General features: G+C 39.2%; 1 protein-coding gene across 1 annotated transcript in view; it reads left to right on the top strand.

The window, feature by feature from the left end:
• The window catches only part of THSD4 (thrombospondin type 1 domain containing 4), a 213,842-nt gene that overhangs the window by 144,398 nt on the left and 47,488 nt on the right, over positions 1-21,956 (top strand). The window contains exon 7 of the mRNA XM_054272475.1: positions 14,273-14,477. Within this exon, the coding sequence (XP_054128450.1) occupies positions 14,273-14,477 (205 nt within the window). The remainder of the gene's footprint in view (positions 1-14,272; positions 14,478-21,956) is intronic.

Genomic DNA, 21,956 nt, shown 5'->3' with positions numbered 1-21,956 from the left:
AGAGAGAAGTCATATGCAAGTTAGAATCTGATAAGGATACAGAAACTTTATCACCCGTATGTACCGTAAAAGCTTAGATGAGTAAATGTGCTCAAAATAGATTTTTAATTCTAATAAAAATTATTTCAGATTTTTTGGGCTGTGGGCTTCTAGAAGACAGAGCAAGCAGAACAGTCTTGGGCAGGAGGACAGTTGTCCAGAGTGTCTGGCTGGTTGTCAAAGAATTTGCACTGTTCATACTGTGATGGGCACTTGTGTTTGCATTGGACAGTTGAAATTGCTATAGCAAAGCAAATATTAGTCAGAGTGCCTGCTGGTTGTGTAGGACCAGTTCAGTAAATCCCACTGCAGAGACTGGGAAATGGAGGGAGGTGGGACACACATCTCATTAGCTGTTGCTGAATTATATTCTGGAAAAGTGCTACATTTTTTCCACTGAATTTGCCTGATTGAAAAATATGTGGGTTCTTTCCAAGAAATGAAGTAGCGGAATTACTTTTGAGTTCAGTGCCCAGATAAAGTATTTAGGAGGCTAAGCACAACACTGTTCATCATTTCTCTCTCCCTACCGCCTGCTATGAAAAAACAGATACTTGAGTGATAAAGTAGAGAGAAAAGACTGGAGAAAAGCATGCAGGATTGAAAAAGGAATGGAACTCAAATTCTTCACAGCACTCACAAAGTAATGTTTTTGCCTGCAAGCCACAGCAGGTACAGCAGAACTAAGTGAAAGAAATGAACAGTTTTCTATTTGAAAAGCACTCACTGGCAGAGTAATAAATTTTAAAAAGGCAGAATTAAATGGAAGAAAATCCTCAGTTTACAGCCAGAGGAAAATTTGTATTTATTTCCAGCAAGAGCCTAAATGTGGCTTGAATAAAAATGCCATGTTACTTTGGCTTCCTATAATGCACTTTATCTGGGAGCTGGAGTAAAAAGAATGAGCAGAAAGAGTAAGACCCTAGAAGAGTTGGTTTTGTGATTTTGCTGGGGATCAAGGATGGGCAGACTGATTAATCCAAACTGTCATGTCTTGGCACAAATAATGTGTAATAATTAAATTACATCAGTGAGTTTGCTGGTACTTTGGAGTGAGAGATTTTGAAATGTCTAAAGTACAACTGAAACTGAAATTGTGTGTAATTGGTGCCATACAGTGAGTGAGTGAGAATATTACATAATCCCTGAGGCCAAACTCATTTACTAAAAGATGGAATGGACATTCTAAGAACAGAAGTGCTAGGAAAAAGATGCATGTGCTCTGCTGTTAGCATGAAAAATACAACAGCTTCCAGTTTTTAGTGTAGAAGTCAAGCTAGGAAATTACCTCCCATTGTTGATGTGAGTTTCTTGAAAGAACAGCTCAGTTCTTGTTGCTGCAGGATGTCAGTGCTTGATAATTCCTCCATCAAAGGAGAGAGGGGTTACTTGGTTAGGCATTCCGTAAATGTTCTTTTTGCCCAAGGCCAAAACCTGTTAATTTTTACTTCATCTTGTCTGGGAGGTGTTACTTTCAGCTCAGGTTAGGGAGAATGTTGGATTCAGTGCCTTGCTCCAGAGTGTTAGGATGACTTTGCAGGTTGTGACTTAATCAAACCACAGAGAGGACAGAGGTGTTGGATATACATAGGCAGCCTGAAGGTGAAGTTGTGGTGATCCCATTTCCTCCCATGGGCTGTTTAGGACTTTCTGGTATTTGAAGAGCTGGAATGTTTCTTCGGGGGAGGACTGAGGTCAGGCCACAGTAGGTGTCTCTGAACCTCCTCTGTCAGGCCTTGGCCTGGTGCTGTTGTGGGACATGAGTGTGGCTGTGCAGCCTCAGGAGCAGTCCAGGGATGACCATGAGAATTTGTTGTAAAAATGAGCATGAGCAGCCAAGAACCAGAGCTCTGCTTGCTTGCACTCTGCCTTGTTTGGAAATCAGATTCTGAAGCCTGGACTTGGTACTGCCTGTTCCCCTTCACCATGCCTTGGGCCAAAAGAGCATTTATGGAACACCTAACCAAGTGGTAAGCCAGAGTTTTCAATAAGATATGTAGCATTTTCTTACAAAGGAAGGATGTTTCTTACCTGCTGGTGGTACCATCCCTCCTCCTTACTGTGAGTGCAATGTTGGGATACATCTCTGCACCTCTGGCTCACCTTGGAAATTCATAGAGAGTTTGGGAGGTAGGATAAAAAGAGTTTGAGTGCTTACTGAAATATACAGCTGAATATTGTCATTTTCAGGTATTTGGAGCAGTCATAAAAGCTTTCTTTGTTTTTAGAGAAAGATGCAAACTCCTGCTACTCCAAGAGGTTTTCATCAGGAAATCACCTTGACTGTCATGAAGGCCAGCAGTCATTAGATAAAAAGCCACTGGATATCAGCTGTTTGCTGAACAGCTGAAGTGTTAAGGCTCAGGATTCTTGGTACAGTTTCTGCAGGTTCTGGCTGTAAATGATTCATCCGATCCTCCTTTGTCCTCTTCTGTGCTGGGCAAACATGTCTGCAGAGCTCACAACTGCTGAGCTGCTTCAGGGACTGCTTCCCTGCACTTCTGCTGTGGCACAACCAGTTGGTAGGCTGAGGCTGGAACTTACCTGAAACTCTGCAGCATGCACAGTGTGACCAGGTTTTTTTCAGTGCTGTACTGCCCAGTCCCTGACTTGGGTGTTGTGTTGACCAGATGCCATGGTGATAGTCAGGGCTTTAAATCTTGACTAAACATGGGCATCTTTTCATAAGAAGAGAAAGGAACACATCCTTGAATCTGTCTCAATCTCCTTGCCAATTTTGAGCCCCTAGTCTTAAAAAGAAAAGAACAAGCATTTCTGAGTAAACCAGTCATAAATTCTTTTAAAAATATTTGCAAAACACACAATTTTATTTAATCCTAGGTTTTGGGGAAAAAAACCCCAACAAATTATTTTTGCTGTTTATTTTCTTTGAAAATAAATGTTCAGCTCGTTTCAAGTCCCTGGCAAGGAAATTTTTAGTGTGGGTTGTTAAGTTTTGGCAGAGCTATAACAATCTAAAAGCAACAGGGATACTATTGGAAAGCACTTGAAAATATTAGCCATTACTATAGTTACCAGCTCTGCATGTATTTCTTTGTTTCTTTGGGCATGAAATTGTATCAGGTCAAGTATTCTCCAAGGTGGGTACCCCAAGGTGGAGAGGAAGGGCACGAGCCAAGTGTCAGTGAGCAGAGCAGGATGAAGCACAGGTCATGGTGGTCCCTTGGGTTCAGAGGAGATTCCTGAGGTATCGAGTTCCTGGGTGCTGCTGCTGTTGGGGCCATGCACCTCACAGCTCTTGCAACACAGTTCCAAGTGTAACAGACATCATTAAACCCCTGGAGGGGAAAAAAAACCCCCAAACACTTGTTATTGAATTTCAGATTTATTAGAATTAAAGAAATTAATTAAAGTTGTCCCAGGAGATAATAGAGAACACTGTATTCTGTGCTACCTTTTTTGTGAGCTACATCGTGGATAAAAAGAAATACATGCAGTTGAAAGAGAGGGCTAATAAGTAAGTATTTATTGCCCAGATATATTCTGGCTATGTTAGCTGCTGTTTCAAGATCAGACATCTGTCCTTAAAATATTTTGCTGCTTGGAGGTTTTTTTCTTTACCTTGAAATAAAGCCAAGTTTTTCCTTCATAAAGGAGAACACTTGAATAAACACAACCCTAGCATAAAGCCAGTTGGGACTAGTCTGTTGGCAAGGGCTAGAGTTCTTTTCACATAGGGAATTATTAGAAAGACAGTGAATCTAACTTCTCCCCTCTCAAGGGTCCCTCACATAGTCTCTATTCTTGACTTCTGTAATATTAAGCAGCATGGAACAGTCAGAAGTTTACAGGAGTGTTACACTGGCACATTTTTATATATTGTCCCTTATTTTTCAGAAAAAATGAAACATTTCTTTGTTTTAACTTTGAAGTTGTGACAGATGAAAGTATTTGTTAATTATGGTGTACCCATAGGAACATTTATTTACACATAGCAAGCAGGTGAAACTTGTAAATCTGTTACAGAACAAAGCTGAGAATTCTGTGTGGCTTTGAAAGGTTTGTGTATTCTGGGGAGCAGTGCTGGGATGCAGTAGTACTTAACTGTGAATTGGATGCTGCAGAAGTTGGCACACATTTATTTTTCCTACAAAAAACCTACTAAGAGTTGGATTTTCTGTATGTTAGACCAGGTCACAAGAGTTGTAAAGCTAGTAATGTCTGAAACCAGTTAGTAATTTCCAGTTTCCTTTGTCCTCATTTATATAAAATGATTCTTCACTGAGACCTCTTGCTTTCTAAGTCTGGGGAGGGGAGGGAGTATCTACACAATTGCAGTGAGACAAGGAAGCAGTGTTTGATGATGGATGAAGAGCTCTTAAGTGATTTGAAGAAAGGTAGTAGAAGAAGGAATTGCTGTCTCTAAACATCTTAGAGCAAACAATATGGTAAGAATATGAGGGATAGCAGTAGGCTGAACTCAGAAATGATTGGATCACTTGTGAAAGTGCTACAATTGCATTTGTTTGCAAGCATATCAGATTTTTGCTTAGCCTGCCAGAATTAACCAAACCTTTAAGGAGTTCCATCCTGAGAAAACACTGTGAATGTGGTTGTGGCTCTGTCTGCACAGAGCCTGTAATGATATTTAAACCAGAACTGAACTTTTGAGAAATGTGCATTCCTAAAAAACTTCTTAACACCAGTTAACTTTATTAAAACTATTAGATGTAAGGGCCTTCTGCATAGGCACTGAGGTAATATTGAAACAATGAGATTAAGAAAGGAAGAGTATGGGTGTTGAAATGAACATAATGGCTCAAAAATCAAGAAGTTAGGAATGAAGAAAGCATTGCAAAGCAGAGCAGCTTTCTCTGTGTGTGTTTCTGGGTATGAGTGTGTACAGATGGATGAACATATGTGTGCCATCTCCAATGTGTGGCCTCCCCAGCTCAGGTGGGGCTGTTCAGAAGCACAGGAGGTGCAGTTAAGCCAATGAAGATGACAAGGGAATGGAATAACATGAGCAGGATTCCATAGGCTGAACATTTCAGTCTGGAAAAATAATAACTTGGGTGAGAATGACTGAGTGAAGTCCATAAAACCTGAGAGTTCATGGAGAATGTGAAGAGGAAATGATTGTCATTGTCTGTCTCAGTACAAGATCTCTGAGTCACTGGCAGAAATTACCCAGTGCTATTCTCAAATGAAGATGATGTGGCATGTAGTGGAACTGACTGACATAGGAATTAGGCCTCCTAAACTTCAGGAAGGAAGCTAAGCACATTCAATAAAGGACTACTAAATGATAGAAAGACATTATATTTGTCTGAGGAAGTCTTTGTGCCTCAAAGCAAAAATGCAGCCTGGAAACGTATTCTGATAAATAGCATACATTTTTCCCAGCTTTAGGGTCACTCTTATGCTCCCATTATTGATGCCTTTGGATAACAGACCTTTGATGTGACTTGCAAGGACTTCATCTTTCTGTGTTCTTGTAATATGGTGGGAGAGTTTTGGTGATTGAATCTAATCATTCAAAGGGCCTGACCATTCACTGCCTTGAAATTCTCCTGAAGCTCTTCATACTTGGGGGTTTTTTTTCTAACCTGAGTATCTTCACATTAGCTAGAAAATACTAAGAGCCAGGAATTTCTAGTGCAAATTAAGGATGAAGTCATTATTGACACAATGGTGAAGTTGAACATGCTCTTCTTCTGAGGAGGGCATTAGGCCCCTTTTTTTTCCATGTTTGTAAGCCAATCAAAATAGAGAGATGCATACAGTTTTCCATTACTCAGGGACCTTGTCACTGATGGTTTGCACATCTTCTCTTTGATTAACAGAAGTAAAAATATTTAAAGAGCTGCAACTTTGAAATATGTCAAGATACTAAATACAGAGTATTGCTTATTCCTGACCATATGTCTTGATCTGGCAAGTACTAAGAAGCTGCTAAAATACAGAAAAATGTTGAAGTTTTACAAAGGGAAATAATTTTAGATCTTTAGTGATAGACAGGTCAAATCACTGTGAATTCTGGTGTTTCTTGCCTTTTCATGTTTGCTTTGACATGTTTAAAACAGCTTAGTTTAATAGCAGCTTTAAAACACCTTTAGGTTTCAGGAATACCTCTTTTGTAATCCAAGCTGCTAAATCTAACCCCTATGAAGCCCCATGAAGTCCTGTACACAGGCTGAGGAAGGAGCTTGGTGCATTCAGTGGTGTTTTCTGGAGAAAGACCATTGTTGAGCTGTGGTTTTCTTTGAGAAACTGCTTCACTCTTGTCTGAATAGGTTTAGAAGCCTAGAAAAGGTATTTTGGTCTACAATTCTGAGTTACAGGAAAATCAGCATCCTAAGAATTGGACTTGATCAAAGAGGAGAATAGACAAACTATAAAGACCCAAATTCTCTGGTTTCTGGCTGCAAAAATGTTACTCAAAATATAAATTCTGTTATTTGATAGTGTTTGAGCATGACAAATGATGTGAACTGGTTCGCCCCATGTACAAAGTCTATTAAAACAAGTGAAAAAGAGGGTTTGTTTTTGTCTAAAAATACACTATTCTGTGTAACTATTATCTTCATATGAATCATACTCATTGTTATAGAAAGGGGCATAATTTTAGCTAAGTGTTTTTCCAGAGCTTTATTCAGCCCCTCTTCACATGAGCTCTTCAATTAGGGATGGGTTGCTGGTGTTCTCTCATTCCAAGTCTGTTACCACAAACTCCCATTGTAAAAAGAAAACTTATCTCTGCAAGTAATTTCTCACGAGTAGATGAAGATCACAGAGCAGAAAAATCTCCCACTGCAGTACAAACCAGATGTATTTAGAACAGTGTTTTAGTGTGTTGTATAGACAAGGATTTGTTCGGGCAAAACTTCTTTTGACCCAGAGTGGAGAATGTGAGCCAAGGGAATCTACTGCACACCTTGGTTGTAAGATTATCAAGGAAGAGCTTCAGCAGGTAACAGAGCAGCTCCTGGAAATACTGTTTCACATGATAGTAAATATATTTTTTTCTTTTAATCAGAAGGGATGTTTCTGAACAATCAGCATAGGACTGTGGCACAAACCTTCCAGCCACACTGTGTTCAGAGCCGGGCACTAGTTAAATCCAGTCCTTGCTGGCTGAAGAGTAAAGGATCATCTCTTTTTAAGATAAAATTAAAGAGTCTGATAAATGCTCAGGGCCACATGAGATCCTGAAGAGAAGTGATCTGCAGGTGTGTGGAATCTTCCACAAAGAAATGTTCACAGGTATTTGTTGTATTTGTAGGAAATGGAAATGGGTGTTCCTGTTTCTGTCAGTGATGATGCAGTCACACACTCGAAAGGAGCTTTATCCAAATGTCTGTGTGCCATCACATCTTCTGCTCTTGTGGTCTCCTCCCTCTTGGATTTGCACATTTCCTCCCCCTACAGCATTGATGTACAGCCAAAAATGCAAGTGCCTGAGTGTTAAATGGGCTTTGTATTTAACTCATGTAACAGGGGTAGGGTGCACTGCCTCCTTTCCTAAATTCTGGTCTGCAGGAGTATGTAAAAGCCCAGAACATGGAGATTCCACATGTTTTTCAGGGCATTTGCACAACACTCCTCCCCTGCCCCTAACTTTATGTTTTGAGGGCTATTATTTTCAATAGGACAGGCAGAACTTTAGTGTTTCAGTCCTGCAAGCTCAAATAGAGCTTTGCAATAATAAAATTTAGAAGCAGAGAACTTGAACCTGTAAGTTTGAAAGACTTCTTTGCAAGTATTTGCAAGTATGCAGTTACAGCTGCATATAGTGAGAAGAGAGAGCATTTGTATTTGTGTAAATACATAAATTGTGTTTATTTGGGTGGATCACCCATATTGCTTAAATGGATGTTAATTGGGGTGATACTGTGTAGGTGTTTAGCTGTGTAGCTGTTTAGATGGAGAAAATAGAACTTGATTGAATGGAGGTCTCCACTCCAGGATGTGCCATTGGAGGTGTCTCCTGCACTGTGGAGTGGCTGCTCTGCCACTTCTGATTTTTCAGAAGAAACAGATTATATTTTTGCATCATTCAAACAGCAAAATGGACTGGCATCTTTTCCATCTCCTGTTCCTAAAGGGCAGGACAAAAACAGCATCAAAAGGTCACCAAGCCAAAGCAGTTCCTTTGAAACAATGAAATAGTTGTCATAGAAGCAGTGACTCATTGCTGTGTGGGAGAGGTGAGTGTTTGCCTGGAAGTGGCTCAGGGGGCTGTTCTGAGCACCACTCAGAACTGAAATTATTTGTGCTCTTCACTCTCTTCCTCAGGTTGGCTTCAAATGTTATTACTGTTTGTTTATGCTTTTTATGGCAATCATGAACCAGAAAATAATAATGGTAGGTATTGTAAAAGCTCAGGAAGGAATGAAAAGGCAGCATTTCAGGGAGTCAGTGTGTGGCACTGAGGAAACAGCTCTAACTTTGGTGAGGTTATATGGGGTTTCACACTTGTTCTCTGAAGTACCACCCTTTTGAAGAGAATTGTGGAGACCTTTCACTGAATCCTGCAATGGCACAGTACTTCTTGCCAACACTAATACTGAGATATGATCAGGGTGGTGCTGACATGCATTAGCTTTAGCCACTTAGATAAGAAGTGTTTTAAAAAGGCACAGAGTTAACATCAGCTATGTGAATTGTATTATTTTGTTTAACTGTTTCTTATCATTGCCAACAAGGTCAGTTTAGGCTAGATTTGGAGAATCATCTCATGAATTTTCAGACTGCACTGTTACTGAATTCAGAACATCTGTATATCCAAGCCCTGTCTGCAGTTTTGAAGGCTTTAGCCTTATGATCCACACCATAAATATGCACTTTGTGTACAAATTTTATGAAGGAAGATACCATTCTTAAAGGACTATATTGGTAGTGCTTAGATAATGAAAAGGCTTTCTGCCTTTCCAGTTGAGTTGTTTAAATAGAAGCATAGAGTTTGCTTACTCTTGCTGAATCTGGGCTCTCAAGTAATCTGGCATATTTGCAGCAGACATGAGTGCTTTGTTAATATGTGATCTAGGAATTTTTATTTCAGACTATATTTAGTCTGCTTTTGTACTACTGTACCTTTAATGTCCTTGTGGTTTTAAATTTCCTGAAGTGAAAAAACAATTAGTGCATTTTAGAGGTGCATATATTATTTGGACCTGTTGTATCTCTTGAGCATTAGAACTTTCAGGGTATGGAGATTCCAGTCGCAAATTTATGTTCCGATAACAAAAAAAAATAGTCAGCCTTTCAATTTGAGATACTTCTGGTGGTTTTTTCTGTCACAGTATTTCCATTCTCAGTGACTGTGAGCAATCTGATTAGCTTGAAAGAACAAAGCCTCAGGTCCCTGGATGTGCTTGTGAGTGCTCTAGCAGCAGGTGTGTATGGGAGCAGCCTGGCCCAGGGCCCAGCCATGGGGAAACTGCTCTCCTTCTGTGTGGGGACATGTGCCTGTGGCTGGATTCAGTGCCAGAGCCTCCTGGGAGTGGGTAAGACAGATTCCTCCTAAAGGAAGAATCACCAAGGCAGAAATGAGAGCTGCTGATTGAATCTATGGGATCAATCCCCAAGCCCTGCACTCACCTTCAGAGCTGTGTTTGCCAAAGCAATGTACATACTCGGATTAGGCTTCTTCATCTTCTTCACTCTGAAATGCCGCTAACACAGCCACTTCAAAACACTTGAGTAAACTCCTTTAATAAGCTCTTTGTAGAGTGGGGTCTCAAAGCTGAACAGCTCTCTGACTTCTATAGGTGACAGGCAGCAATGGTCTGTTTGCATTTCAGGTCTTTATTGCTGGGGGTTTAGGCAGATTTCATAGACCTTACATTGGGTTTGTGTATGGGAGAGATACAAGTTTTCTTTAGAGTATCTTCCCTTAAAACAACAGGAGAGAAGTTGTTTTCCTGTCTGAGGTATCAGTGTGAGATGCATACTTTAGATTTTTTAATCCTTTTTTATTAGCTGTTATTAGTTGATATCTCTAAGACCATCTTTTCACATGACTACTTTTCCTGGATGGCTTTACTTTTTCCATTGTAACAAGAATAAAACCTTTTTTCTCTCAAGTAATTTTCTAGCCAGTAAGAAACTATTGAATATCTTAGTGAAAGCGTCTTTATACGTCTTCATGTGAGTAGCTTTTTTTCACTAAACTGGTGCATATCCACATACTATAAATGTAATTTGAATTCTTAAGGTTGTCAAAAATGAATAGCTTGCTTCTTCTTACTGTCTGAAATATATCTGACCAAGTGAAGTTCAGCTTTAAGCACAAATAGGTAATGAAACCAGCTATTGTGCAGGTAAGAAAATCTGTGATTAATTAAGTGGACCACATCTGGATGTGACCACAATCTAATCGTGAGGGGCTGTAAATAGCATCAAAGATTTGTGAGCGTTAGGTCTGTGGACAGCAGGAAATATTTGAAAGCCAAAGCAGGATCAAATGTTTGGGTAAAAATTATGGTTATAGCTAACCACAAATCAAGTGAGAGCCATTAGTATGTTGTTTGTTATCCTGTGGTTGAATGTAAATTCTCAGCATTGCTCCTTTGATTTGTAAAGCAAATGAGGGTTAGGCTGTGACCTTGAAGACGTGTGAGACATTGAAGTGAGACAAGCAGGCTCTGCTGCCTTTCTTGTGCTCTGCCTTGGGAGGTTTCCTGAAGCATGAGGTTTACCTCTTGCTCAAGCACAGCCATGGCTCCTCACTGCTGAACAGCCTGTTCAGTTTGTTTCCACTGAGGAACATGCACCACCAAACCCTGCCCTGGTGTCTGCACACAGGCAGTGCCTCCTGCAGGGAACTGCTTCAGTCATGGGCTGTGCTGGCATTTCCCTGCTGTGCTAGTAAAATTGCACATGCTGGCTGTTACTCTCTAGCAGTCATAACATCTTCATTGGGCTCTCATTTACTACCCTTCACAGACAGAGAAATGAAAGGAATTATGTTTATCTAATTGTAGGAGTTAAGGTCATATGTGAAGGTCAAAGATTTTAACAGTAGTCAGAGAAAAGTAGTATTATTGTGCTCAGCTTCTTCACACATTGAGGGGAGAGCCATCCAGCAAATCTCTAGGCAGACTTACTTAGACTTCAGAGGGAAAAACTCAGAAAAGCCAGTGTCCTTCCTAATGGAGAGGAGAGAGACTTAGCAAAAGCAAGAAATAAAAGTTGGGGTGAAAATAGCAGAAACTGACTGGGAGAAGAATCTGAGTCCACTAATGCAAACTGTAATTCTGAAAGATGAGGAGCCAGAGCTTTCAGATGCCAAAGCAGTGTGTGCTTCCTTGTTCCTAATCTGCTGTACTCCTGCCTGGAGGGAAAGGATTACATGAGCAGCATGGCTGTGATACCTTACTGTCAATACCTTATTGTCAGCTTTCCCACTCTGAATTTCTGTGTGGCTGTTGGATACTGAGGGAGACTCTGAAGGCCTTGTTAAGGTCAAGGCACAGAACATCCATTCCTCTCCACTCATGTGCTGAACTTGTCAGTGAATCACAAGTTCAGACACAACTTGACCATGGTACGTCCATAACGGTTGATCTCAGTCTTCTCTTTTGTTTTTTTGGGTTTTTTTTTTTGTCCTTCCTACATTTGGAAATGACTTCCATGAGGATTGGCTCTGCAGACTTCCTGAGGGCTGTTAAGGTGACCAACCTGCAACTGAGCCTCAGGTTCTCCTTGCCTTAAATGAAGATGGATGTGGCAGTTACTTTTTAGACATCACCACCAATCACCATGACCTCATCTGGTCCCAAAGTTTTGTGTTCATAAAATTTTCTCAGGTGCTTCCTAACTTGATCTTTCTCATTTTGCCAGACTCAGTGGAAGTGATTTAATTTGCACAAAAATTCATGTGAATGAAAAATAACGTACATACTTCTGTTTGACACACTTAAATCCAAAAGTCTTTAAAATTTGTTTGTAAATTTTGCATTGTGAAGACCATGGAATTGATAGAATTCTGCCCTGAATTTGATAGATTCAAATCCATAAAGAGGCCGACTTCTGTGACTTGGCAAATTTCCAGTTGATGTCAACTTTGAAGTCAGTGAGGATTTCTTTGGAGAAAAGACATGAGGATTTGAATTAAAATATTAATTTATGATTGATAAATGAAGTCCACCTGGTCACCAGACAAGGAGAACATATGATACAAGAAGAAATAGTTTGAGATTTCTTTTTAGTTTCAATTTAGTAGAACATTTTATTTCATTCCAAAGCAAAAGAAATCCTTGGGTTGACTGAAAAATTTTAAAGAATGTATTACTGGTAACAAAGCAGCAGGAGTTGTTGCTCATGTGGTGAAGGCTAATTTGAAAAGAAGTGCAATATCAACTTCATGTTTAGGTGTAGGAAATTCAGTTTTTTTATTGTTTTGCAAAGACCTACATTTTGATTTCACAAGGATTGTAAGTGCCACCTTGTGGACATCATAATTCTTGTGTCTCATTATAGGACACAGTGGTGAAGTAGAATAATAAAATTTAGTTTTGAAATCTGTGACAGATATTAGTTATGTTTTCTTTGAGGTTTGGGAGATTTTGATTGATTTTCCAATATTGCTATCGATGTGCTGAGGTGCAAGAACACACTACTGCTGGCTTCAGTGGCTGTATATAAAGCCAATACCTGTCTCACTGTGAAGTCCTACTACTTCATGATATTTGTAGTTCTTGCTGGAATTCCTTTGTTGATCACTCTTAGATCTTTCTCCTGAGTGAGCTATCAATGGAATACCATGGGAGTGAAACTCCACATGTCTGGGGTTCTGACATGCTCCTTATGTTGTGACCCCCAATGTCCTTGTGTGAAAGTGGCTGGATGCAGTGGTTCATGTGATGTCAGCAAGTAGCCTGGGTGATTTTTGGGGGTGTGTGGGTTGCAGAGGTTTCTTTGTTGGACATCCTGGCTCTGGGTAGATCAGCTGTGCTGTGTTTGTGAAGGGTTTGGGGAATGTATTGTCTCCAAAACATAGGTACAGTGATGCCTGTAAGCAAGCTCTGAGTTGGGCATTTCTACCCTTTTCACAAATAAGACCAAATTTTATTCTGAGGAATAAAGAGTTTCTAATTACATGCAGCTGATTTCCTGCTCACTAATAACTTAAAGGTATTGTCATGAGGTACATGAAATATCTGCTTCTTATCTTAAAGCTGTCTCCTAAGGATCTGGAGCTTCCTCACTAGCCAAGTCAAATTCAGCCTGTACTCCAGAAGTAAATCCCATGTGGTTTGTCTGTTTGCTGCTTAGCTGTCAGCCACTCACAAATTCCTACTTATCTCCAGGCTATACTGAGGCCATAACCAATATCAAAATTCCAGGACATCAAATCTCTTCCTTGGCTTGCTGCTTAAGTATTTTCTCTGTTGTCACAAAACAGAAGCTGATTTATCTCAGATAAGTTGTTTTTTAAACTGTAAGAAAAAATGGACAGCAGTGTTGTTTTTGCAAAAACACAGTTATATCCCTGGTCATCCAGGATTCCTTTAGCATCTCATCTTTAAAGCTGTTTTATGCATTGTACAAATCAAGATCAGTTGGATGGGGCTTGGAACAATCTGGTTTGGAGGAAGGTGTCCCTGCCTGTGGAAAAGGGACTGGAACTGGATCATCTTCAAGGTCCCCTTCCAACCCAAACCATTCTGTGATTCTAGGAAATAATTTTGTTTTAAACTATCCTGTCCAGGTGTGTGTTACTGAGTGGGTTGAAGGTTTTCTGCTCAATGAACTTGTGGGTTTCTTCTCGAGCTGTCTAGATGCAGTATAAAGATTTCTCACATACCTCTTTTGGTGAGAATAGGCTGAGTGCTCACTTTTAAAGGAGATTAAGAAAGGACTATGGAGGAAGTAGTTCTGCTTCTGTAGAAAGCCTATTTTGAATTATAAAAAAATCAAAGCTCTCCACCTCTTTCCTGAGCAGCAGTTGTGGGAACATTGTTGCTCAGCTTCTCTTTCAGCTGAGGAGTATGCAGTCAGCATGATCAATGCATTACTGCTCATGGTGTATTCTTGAATTTTGCCTGGCAGGATGTAAAAATCTATTGGCTATCTTGAAGGCACCGAGTCTGAGAGCCCTTTGGGTTTTATTGCTTTTTTCTGTACAGAAGACATTGCTGAAATGCTAATTCACAAAATCATTTCAGAATTGATTCTTCTCTGAAAGTCATGCTATTCTCAGTTGTTGTGTCCGAAGTCTGCAGTTGTAAGACCTTGGAAAAAGAAATCTTACTTTATTTTGCAGAGCATTGGCTGTGACGACTATCTGGGTTCTGACAAGGTGATTGACAAGTGTGGAATATGTGGAGGGGACAACACTGCTTGCAAAGTTGTGTCTGGAGTTTTCAAACACACGCTAACAAATCTTGGCTACCACAAGATAGTGGAAATTCCTGAAGGAGCTACTAAAATCAACATTACTGAGATGTCAAAGAGCAACAACTACCTGGGTAAGTTGCATCTCAGTGAATGAAGAATGCTTTGTGTGCTCGTGCAACTGGGTGGAGGTTGTGCCAGGAAAGGCCTTCTGAGCAGTGTGAAATCAATGTCAAGAAGAAGAGAGGAAAGAAAAGAAATCATTAAACAGGTGTTTTGATCAGAACTAACTGGCTGTTTTTAATTCTAGATTGATCTTGCATGCCAAACATTGTAGACCTGTTACAATCTATTTCCCTGTCTGTCTGACTTGGCTTTAGTTTCTCCTTTGAATCGGTTCCGCTGTGATGTTTCCCTTTCTCACATCATTAACCTTCTCTGATCAGTCAAGAATCCAGCCAAGCAGATGCTTGTGTTTATAAAAGGCTGCTTGAGGAGAAAAGAGCATCTTCTGATTGCCAAAAACTTTCATTTCTTTTAAAGTGAAATAATTTGATTTTGAGAAGGTACTTACTCACAGAATCCAAGGTCTTTGTACAGCTGTTTATTCAGAAGCAGGTCCCTAATTCGAAACCGTGGAGGATCCTGGAATATTTATAGCAACATAACATCTTAATGTATACTTCTAGATGTGTATAGTGGGTTGCAAATTAGAGATTATGTGGAATTTATACCAGATCTGTATCAGTCTTTTGTGCATTTATGGACTGTGGCATTCCCCACTGTAACCTGGTGTGTTCCCAGGTTTCAAAGCCCTTGGTTTGCCTACATTTGTGCAGGTTTTCTAGGCAATTCTGGTGAGTGGACTGGAGAGAGGAGTGTTACTTATGATTTATAAAACCTGCCCCTCACCCTCTGTTTTCTCTTCACCATCCTTAGATTGGGCATAAAAATTGCCATTGCAGATGGTAAAATTGGAGCCACCTGAGAACTTCTGTGCTGGCATGGTGTGGTGTTTGCTAGAAACTGTCTGGCTCTACTAGAAGTTCCAAATGCCAGTCCTCTTGTTGGACTGCTGTTTTACCTCCCTTCCGGTGGGTAAAGCATCTCAGCTGCTGCTCAGGTGCAAAAAAGGAGGGTGCTCATTATGGAATTGCTTTTACTCTCTTTTCTACTTTCTTCCCCTTAATTCCTGCTGAAGCTGGAATGAGTTCCACAGAAATGTTGCCTGTAGATGGGAGTTTATTATGGGGAACAGTCTGAATTGGAAAGTGAGTTTTATAATTTTACCAAAAATTTACTTCTAATTTGAAGAAATAGAATAAGCTACCCTCTGTCCAAGAAAGCCAAATGTTCTGAACCTATTGCCTGGGTGGTCTTCTCAGTTCTTACTTGTCTTGGTTTCATCCAAATGAGGTTTTGATATGTTATATACCAATATACACCAGCATTTGTTATTTCATGAGAACAGTGTGTATAGCATCCATCAACACTGACTTAATTGATGATGAACTAAACCAATAATTCTTTCTAAAGAATTTCCATGTACATTTGGTAGAAAATGGGTGAGAACATAGCTGACTTGGCAGTACAGTGGAAGTAGTGACACTACTAATATATAAAATCATGGAGTTGAATGTAATTTTGCTGTCAGATTTATGTGCCAGCATCTGAAAACAGCTGACAGAAAAACTCCCTTAACTATATTAAAATGTCCTGAGCCACTTCAACATTTTTGTAATGGGCAGGACAGAAAGAGAGTAACATTTTTGTTCAAAAATAACCAGTGTGTTGGCATGTATGGGAAAGTGATAGAGTTTTTCTTTCCCATGCTACTCTTTATCCCCTGAGCTCTTGGTTTATGCTATCATCTTTTCTTTCTTTTTTTTTCTTTTTTTGTTTTTATCCATTTCATATGTTTTATTTAAAAGTGCTGGTATGGATTTAGTCTGCTAAATTTGCCAGCTCCCTCCCATGTTAGGAATTCTTGAGGATGTAATTCCAGCCTAGAAGGATTCCAGCCACTCTGCTTACATTGTTACACAATAAATTTGGTTTATTGAGGCAGGTGAGTTACACCAGGACAAAAATGAACATGTTCAAGCAGATCAGAAAGCTGAAACTAAGAGAAAGGCTTATCAAACAATTTATTGGACAAGTGAAGTGGTAATTCTGCACTTGCTTTTTTGGTGGTCACAAATTTCTCACTGATAAAATAGCATTCAGAATTTAGACATTTTTGTAGTGCACATAACACTGGTGGATCTGGGAAACTTGAAAACTCAGATCAAGCATTTACTGGTTTCTCTATATTTATGGTAATAAGCAGAAGTCTCAAACTTTAAAAATAACAGTAAGAAATTTAAATTATCCTTATGCTGCAGCAGCAACAAGAAAATTAACCCAGCAGCCATTCTTTTAAGGATGTAGTTGAGTGCTTTGCAAAACTGAGTTTTCAATACCTTGTTCTGTCATAATCCAGTTGTAGCTATCAGAGCTGCTTGTAAACACCATTCCCTTTTTTTTCCAAGGAGCATAAGTTGGTTGCTTTTGGTTTTCCTTTCACTTTGTACATTTTAGTTCCTTCAGTGCAAAATTGGAAGCCAGCTCAAGGTCATTAAGATATTTTTTTTAGGAGATGATGGCAGGTGTTCCTAGGTATCAGTTACCCTGTTTTTCTCTGTTTGGGAGATTGCCTTGAGTTCCATGTGGTTTCATTAAGCAGGTTTACCAAGCTCCACACTTTCCTCTAAAGTACTAAGCAAGTGAGTGATCAGGAGTGTTCACAAGGAGGTATTTCTTTAAAATCAGGAGGTGCTGGAAAAAGCAGGAAAGAATATGAGTTTCAGACTCAGCTAGAAGTCATCCAAATGTTTGAAAGCTTCTCCATACTGCTTTTGTAACTATTTTGTATTAGTCTATTGCTCAATTTAGTAAAGCCCTCATAAAAAGCACAGCTCTATAGTTTCTGCTGAATATGATTCAGCTTACTGAATTTTCTCATTTTGAGAACTGCATTTTTGGCTTTTGCACACAAGCTGGAGTGATTCCAGAATAAAATGTTTAAGTTCTTGCCACTGGAAAACAATAAACTTCTGTTAAAAAGAGAAAGCATGGCAGTGGTATATAAAGCTTTAAAGTGTTTCTAGAATTTTATCTGGGTAGTCAGAATATGCAGATTAAAGGAGATGGACTAATTGGTTGTTCAGGGTACTTTGTAATTAACTTTTCATAAAATCCCAGTTTGGAATGAATTGAATTTCATGCAGCACAAATGGAGTATTTTCTTCTCCCCCTGCCCAAGTATTCCAATTCCTTTTAGGCTTTCCATTTCTTGTGGAACTTTACTGTAGGAAGAGCGTCGATGTGATAAAGGAAAATATTTTAGCAGTCAAGTTGAGAATGGGCTGCAACATTAACTAATGTGTCTTAGTGAGCCAAAACAGACTGACTCTAATAGAGCCATGAGGTGTATCTGAAATTCCCCAGGAAACATATCATGCTGGTTTTCTAGTGTGTGTTTGTTGGGAAAGAAAGCAGTCCAGTTTTGGAGTGCTGTATAACAGCTATTCATAACTATTAATGATGTATTCATCAGGCTGTATATTTACTCTGGTATTTTTTTACAGTTGAGAGAAAAAGCTATGTATTACCAGCTCTGTAAAGTGTAGAGAAGCCTATGAGCTGCACAGCCCTGAGCTGTGTCAGAATGACTTTTTTCAAAGTTGTTTTCAGCAGTATTTTCTTACTGGCTCACGTGTAACAGAACTGCTGACCTTGGCCAGACCTTTCCATTGGCAAAGCACTTGTGTCACATGCTAGAGACAAAGGCATACTTTTTATCCCACTGGTAATCATCATCTGGACAGTTCTCATACACTGACATGGGAAACTTGCCACTGAATTAAGTAGGACCATGATACCTTCAGTGGGACCAGCACGTTACAGCACTTGTGCTGCAAAACATGTGGGTTGGAGTATAAATGCTTCTGCCTCTTTGGGATTGGGATTTGAGATAATAGCAGAATTTAAAGCCAGATAACACAGATCTGAAGTGATTATTTGGAATGTGCTTTTTTTGCATAATGTGTCTTGAGAACCTAATTGAAAGATGCTGGTTGCTATCCATATCACAGCCTCAACTGCAAGGCACTCTCTTGGGAAGGAGGTGTCAGCAGTTCAAATTAAAATTTAGCTTAATGCAGAATTGAACAACACAGTGCTTGAAAATGTGTTAGTTTTGAAGTACACTGCATAATGAAGTTTAATGGAGATAATCTGGTAATGTCTGTACTCAAGGAACAGTTTGTTTCTGGGGCAGTTGTCTGAGTGGAGTCCTGTGGGTTTGGTGTTGAGTGCAGGAGAAGGTAGCAGACACTGCCTGCCATTGCAGGGCTCTGAGGGTCTGTCCAAGGGAAGGTGGATCATTCCCTGTGTCTCCTAACATTTTCCTTCTTACCTGAATGCTATTTTCTACAAAGATGTTTGTTTCACAGTGAAATTATTTAACTGCTAATTGTAAAGCTCATTACAGTTCCTTCAGGGAATGTATTGTGTATTTCAGTTTTGTTTTTCATGGAGTTAAGTCACTTCAGCCACTAAATGAGATAGAGACATCTTTGCATCTAATCCATTTTCCTGCTTTCTGTAAAATGATACTCTGCTGTTTCTAGCATCTTCTATTAGCACCTGCCAGTATACACAATTAATGATTAAAATAAAAGTTGCAGATTAATATTTCTTTAAACAAGGGTCCAAGGGATGTTAATAGCACTATTGTGAATATTGGTGTGCCTGAACAGGAATATGATTTTAAGGAATTCGTTGTATGAAAACAACAGGGCTTGATACTAATGGGGCTCTGAAAAGAAATGGGGCTCTGAAAACCATTTTTATTCAGTATTCCCTGTAGCAGATAAAAGTCAAACAATACATCTCCTGATGAAAGATTGTTAGCAACTCTTGAAGATTGTTAGCAACTCTTGAACTTAAAATAACATTTTGAAAATCACTTTAGAGATTCGAAATTGCACCAAATAAAGGCGTTAGATTAGAACACTGGCAGGAATTTAGAAGATAAACATTGATCACAGCTGTGATCATGTGAAGAGCTTTATAATATATATAGTCACTGATTTCCTTCATGTGGTGCTTATTAAGTCAACTAATATACTTCAAAATATACTTTTTAAATTGCTGGTAATAATAGTTTTACTTTTTACAGAAGATTAAATGTTTCTGTGCAAAAAAAGATGCAATGAATATAGCAATATGGAGGAGAGGATGCACATTAGAATTTTTAGGGCTTGGAATGAACTTTATACAAGGGATCTGCTTATAATAAACTTCTGTTCCAGTGCTTCAATGTGCCTTGGGCTCGGTGGCTCTCCCACTGCACGAGAACTGTCAGTGCTCCATTGATAATTCTCACATTTCTGTTCAAAACCAAAGCCTGCAGTTTGTCATTTGAGTTTATGGAGTGCTGTAACCCAAAGCTATGCTGCTATGGCTGTTTATTGTGATGGATTTGAGACCTTCCCAAGGACTTGAACATTGTATTAATCATTGAGTGCATCCTTGTATCTGTCAGTGCATCTGAGTTGGAGTGTCTCTCTTGCATCTGTGGCTTCCTGCATGCATTACTTAAAAACAAATGTAATTACAATATCTGTATAAGGATAACTATTTTTTTTACCTTTTGTCCTTTTTACTCTTGACTGTTCTCTGCTGGAGTTAAACAACAAAGATATTTCTTAGTACAGCCAACCATGTGCTCCAAAACGTGGAGAAATGATTTAAGGAATCACTTCCTAAATAAACTGAAGTTAGACACAGCAAGTTCAAATCACAAGGAAACCTCAGAGTGAATTAGTAGTGTCTGAAGAGGCAATTACAGTCAGTGTGTAAACTTAAGCAGCACATTTTGAATAGTGTTCCTAAGAAATGCTTTTTATTATTAGGTACCTTAGTGAAACTATTGTGTCCCTGTTTCCTGAATACTGAACTGGAGAGTCAGGAGAAACTACACAGGAAAATAAAGAACTTTGGGGTTTTTTTGAAAAATGTTTGCAAATCAAACATTCTGATAAAAGCGTGGAACTGGCAATATAAGTTGATAACTCCTGGTTATTGGCTTTTGCCTTGTCTCTTTGTCTCCACTCAGTTGTGTCCTTCAGTGCTTCAGATTCTATATTTGGTCAAATATTTTCTGACTCTTCCAGACTGGCCATTAATAGCTGCTTTAGAAATTTTGGGGCACCTTAAAAATTTCAATTCAATGTCAGTTTTAGAAGACACCCGATGAGCAGAGAAGACTCTGACTTTTTCCAGTTAATTCAGTTTAGTTAGCTAACATTACTAGCTGTAGATGTATTGATTCTCTGAATTAATAATTATTTTAATTAATTGCTCTCTGTGTGGCTGTGCCTTAATTCAAAAGCAACACAGGTCTCCTAAGAGACTTGTCTTTCTTACCAGGGATTTAAAAACAGCCTTAAAACTGAAGTGTCTAATGCCAACCTATCCAGAAAAGTGCTTTTCCATGGCTGTTATTTTATGCACAGAAGCCCAGGGTCTGATCAGAAAACATGCATTTTTTTAGCAGCTACCCAGTTCAGTGCCTGTGATTTAATATTGCACTAATTGCTGACAGATTCCCTTCAGGATTTATGTTTAACTGGGTGTGCTGGCCTGAGAAATTGAATAGGTCACATTTCCTTGAGCTGAAAGGTGTAGTATTGTGGTTGGTTGGTTATGGCTAAATGGGTTTTTATGGTGATTTTTAATAATTTCATAGTCTTCTTCTGCAAACTGCAGTTTCAGTGTGTGTGGGGCCTACAGTTTGCTCTGACATTAAGTAGTGTTAATTACCTTTACCATAGCCAGTCTGGCTCCCATATTTTGTGTGAAGGGCTCAAGGCAATGGTGGAGAGGTGTGAGGAGTCTCTGCTTTATGCCTGGAGATGACAGGAATCTTAGAAGCATATTCTGGCAAGAAGTTTTGGATCAGCCTGAGCTTGGATCTTGCTCTTTGTGGTTGTATTCCTGTGTCTGTGGATAATGTATGAATAGATAGGCTGGGAGGGAGAATTAAGACCAGCAGAAGTTTGCTTCTAATGCAAAAGGGTTATAAACCAATAGGAGACAGTATATCAGGACAAACAGAGATGTGTAATTGCTCCATTTCTAATATTTCTCACCTGTATTTCATTATTAGGATGTCCAGTTCTCCCTGTACACACACTTACACTTCTATATCCTCTCAGTTATTGTCCTTAAAATGGTTTCAAATTGATTTTCTGCAGGGAGTGTGTCTTTCACTAAATAAATGTTCATCTTACTACAGCCAACATGTATTACTTGGCTGGGATGACCACTTACTAAAACCCTTGATGCTGTTAAGACTTTGGATGGAATTCAATCCTAATGAATTCAGCTCCACTGAATTCAAGTTGCACAAGCATCTTACCTAGTGTAATGACCTGTAGTTGGAACAGAGTATATCCAGGACATTATTCTTTGCTGACCATATATTTTTTCAACTACTGCTGTTGCTTAAATAATTACAATTTAGAATTTCTGGCAGGATTATCTTATAGTAAATTCCAAGGTGA

Source organism: Melozone crissalis, unplaced genomic scaffold (genome assembly GCF_028551555.1).
Source record: "Melozone crissalis strain CALT ecotype California unplaced genomic scaffold, PUWL_Pcris_2 ptg000014l_1, whole genome shotgun sequence".
NCBI lineage: Eukaryota > Metazoa > Chordata > Aves > Passeriformes > Passerellidae > Melozone > Melozone crissalis.
The sequence above is the reverse complement of the archived record's forward strand: the minus strand, read 5'-3'. Positions and strand labels throughout refer to the sequence as shown.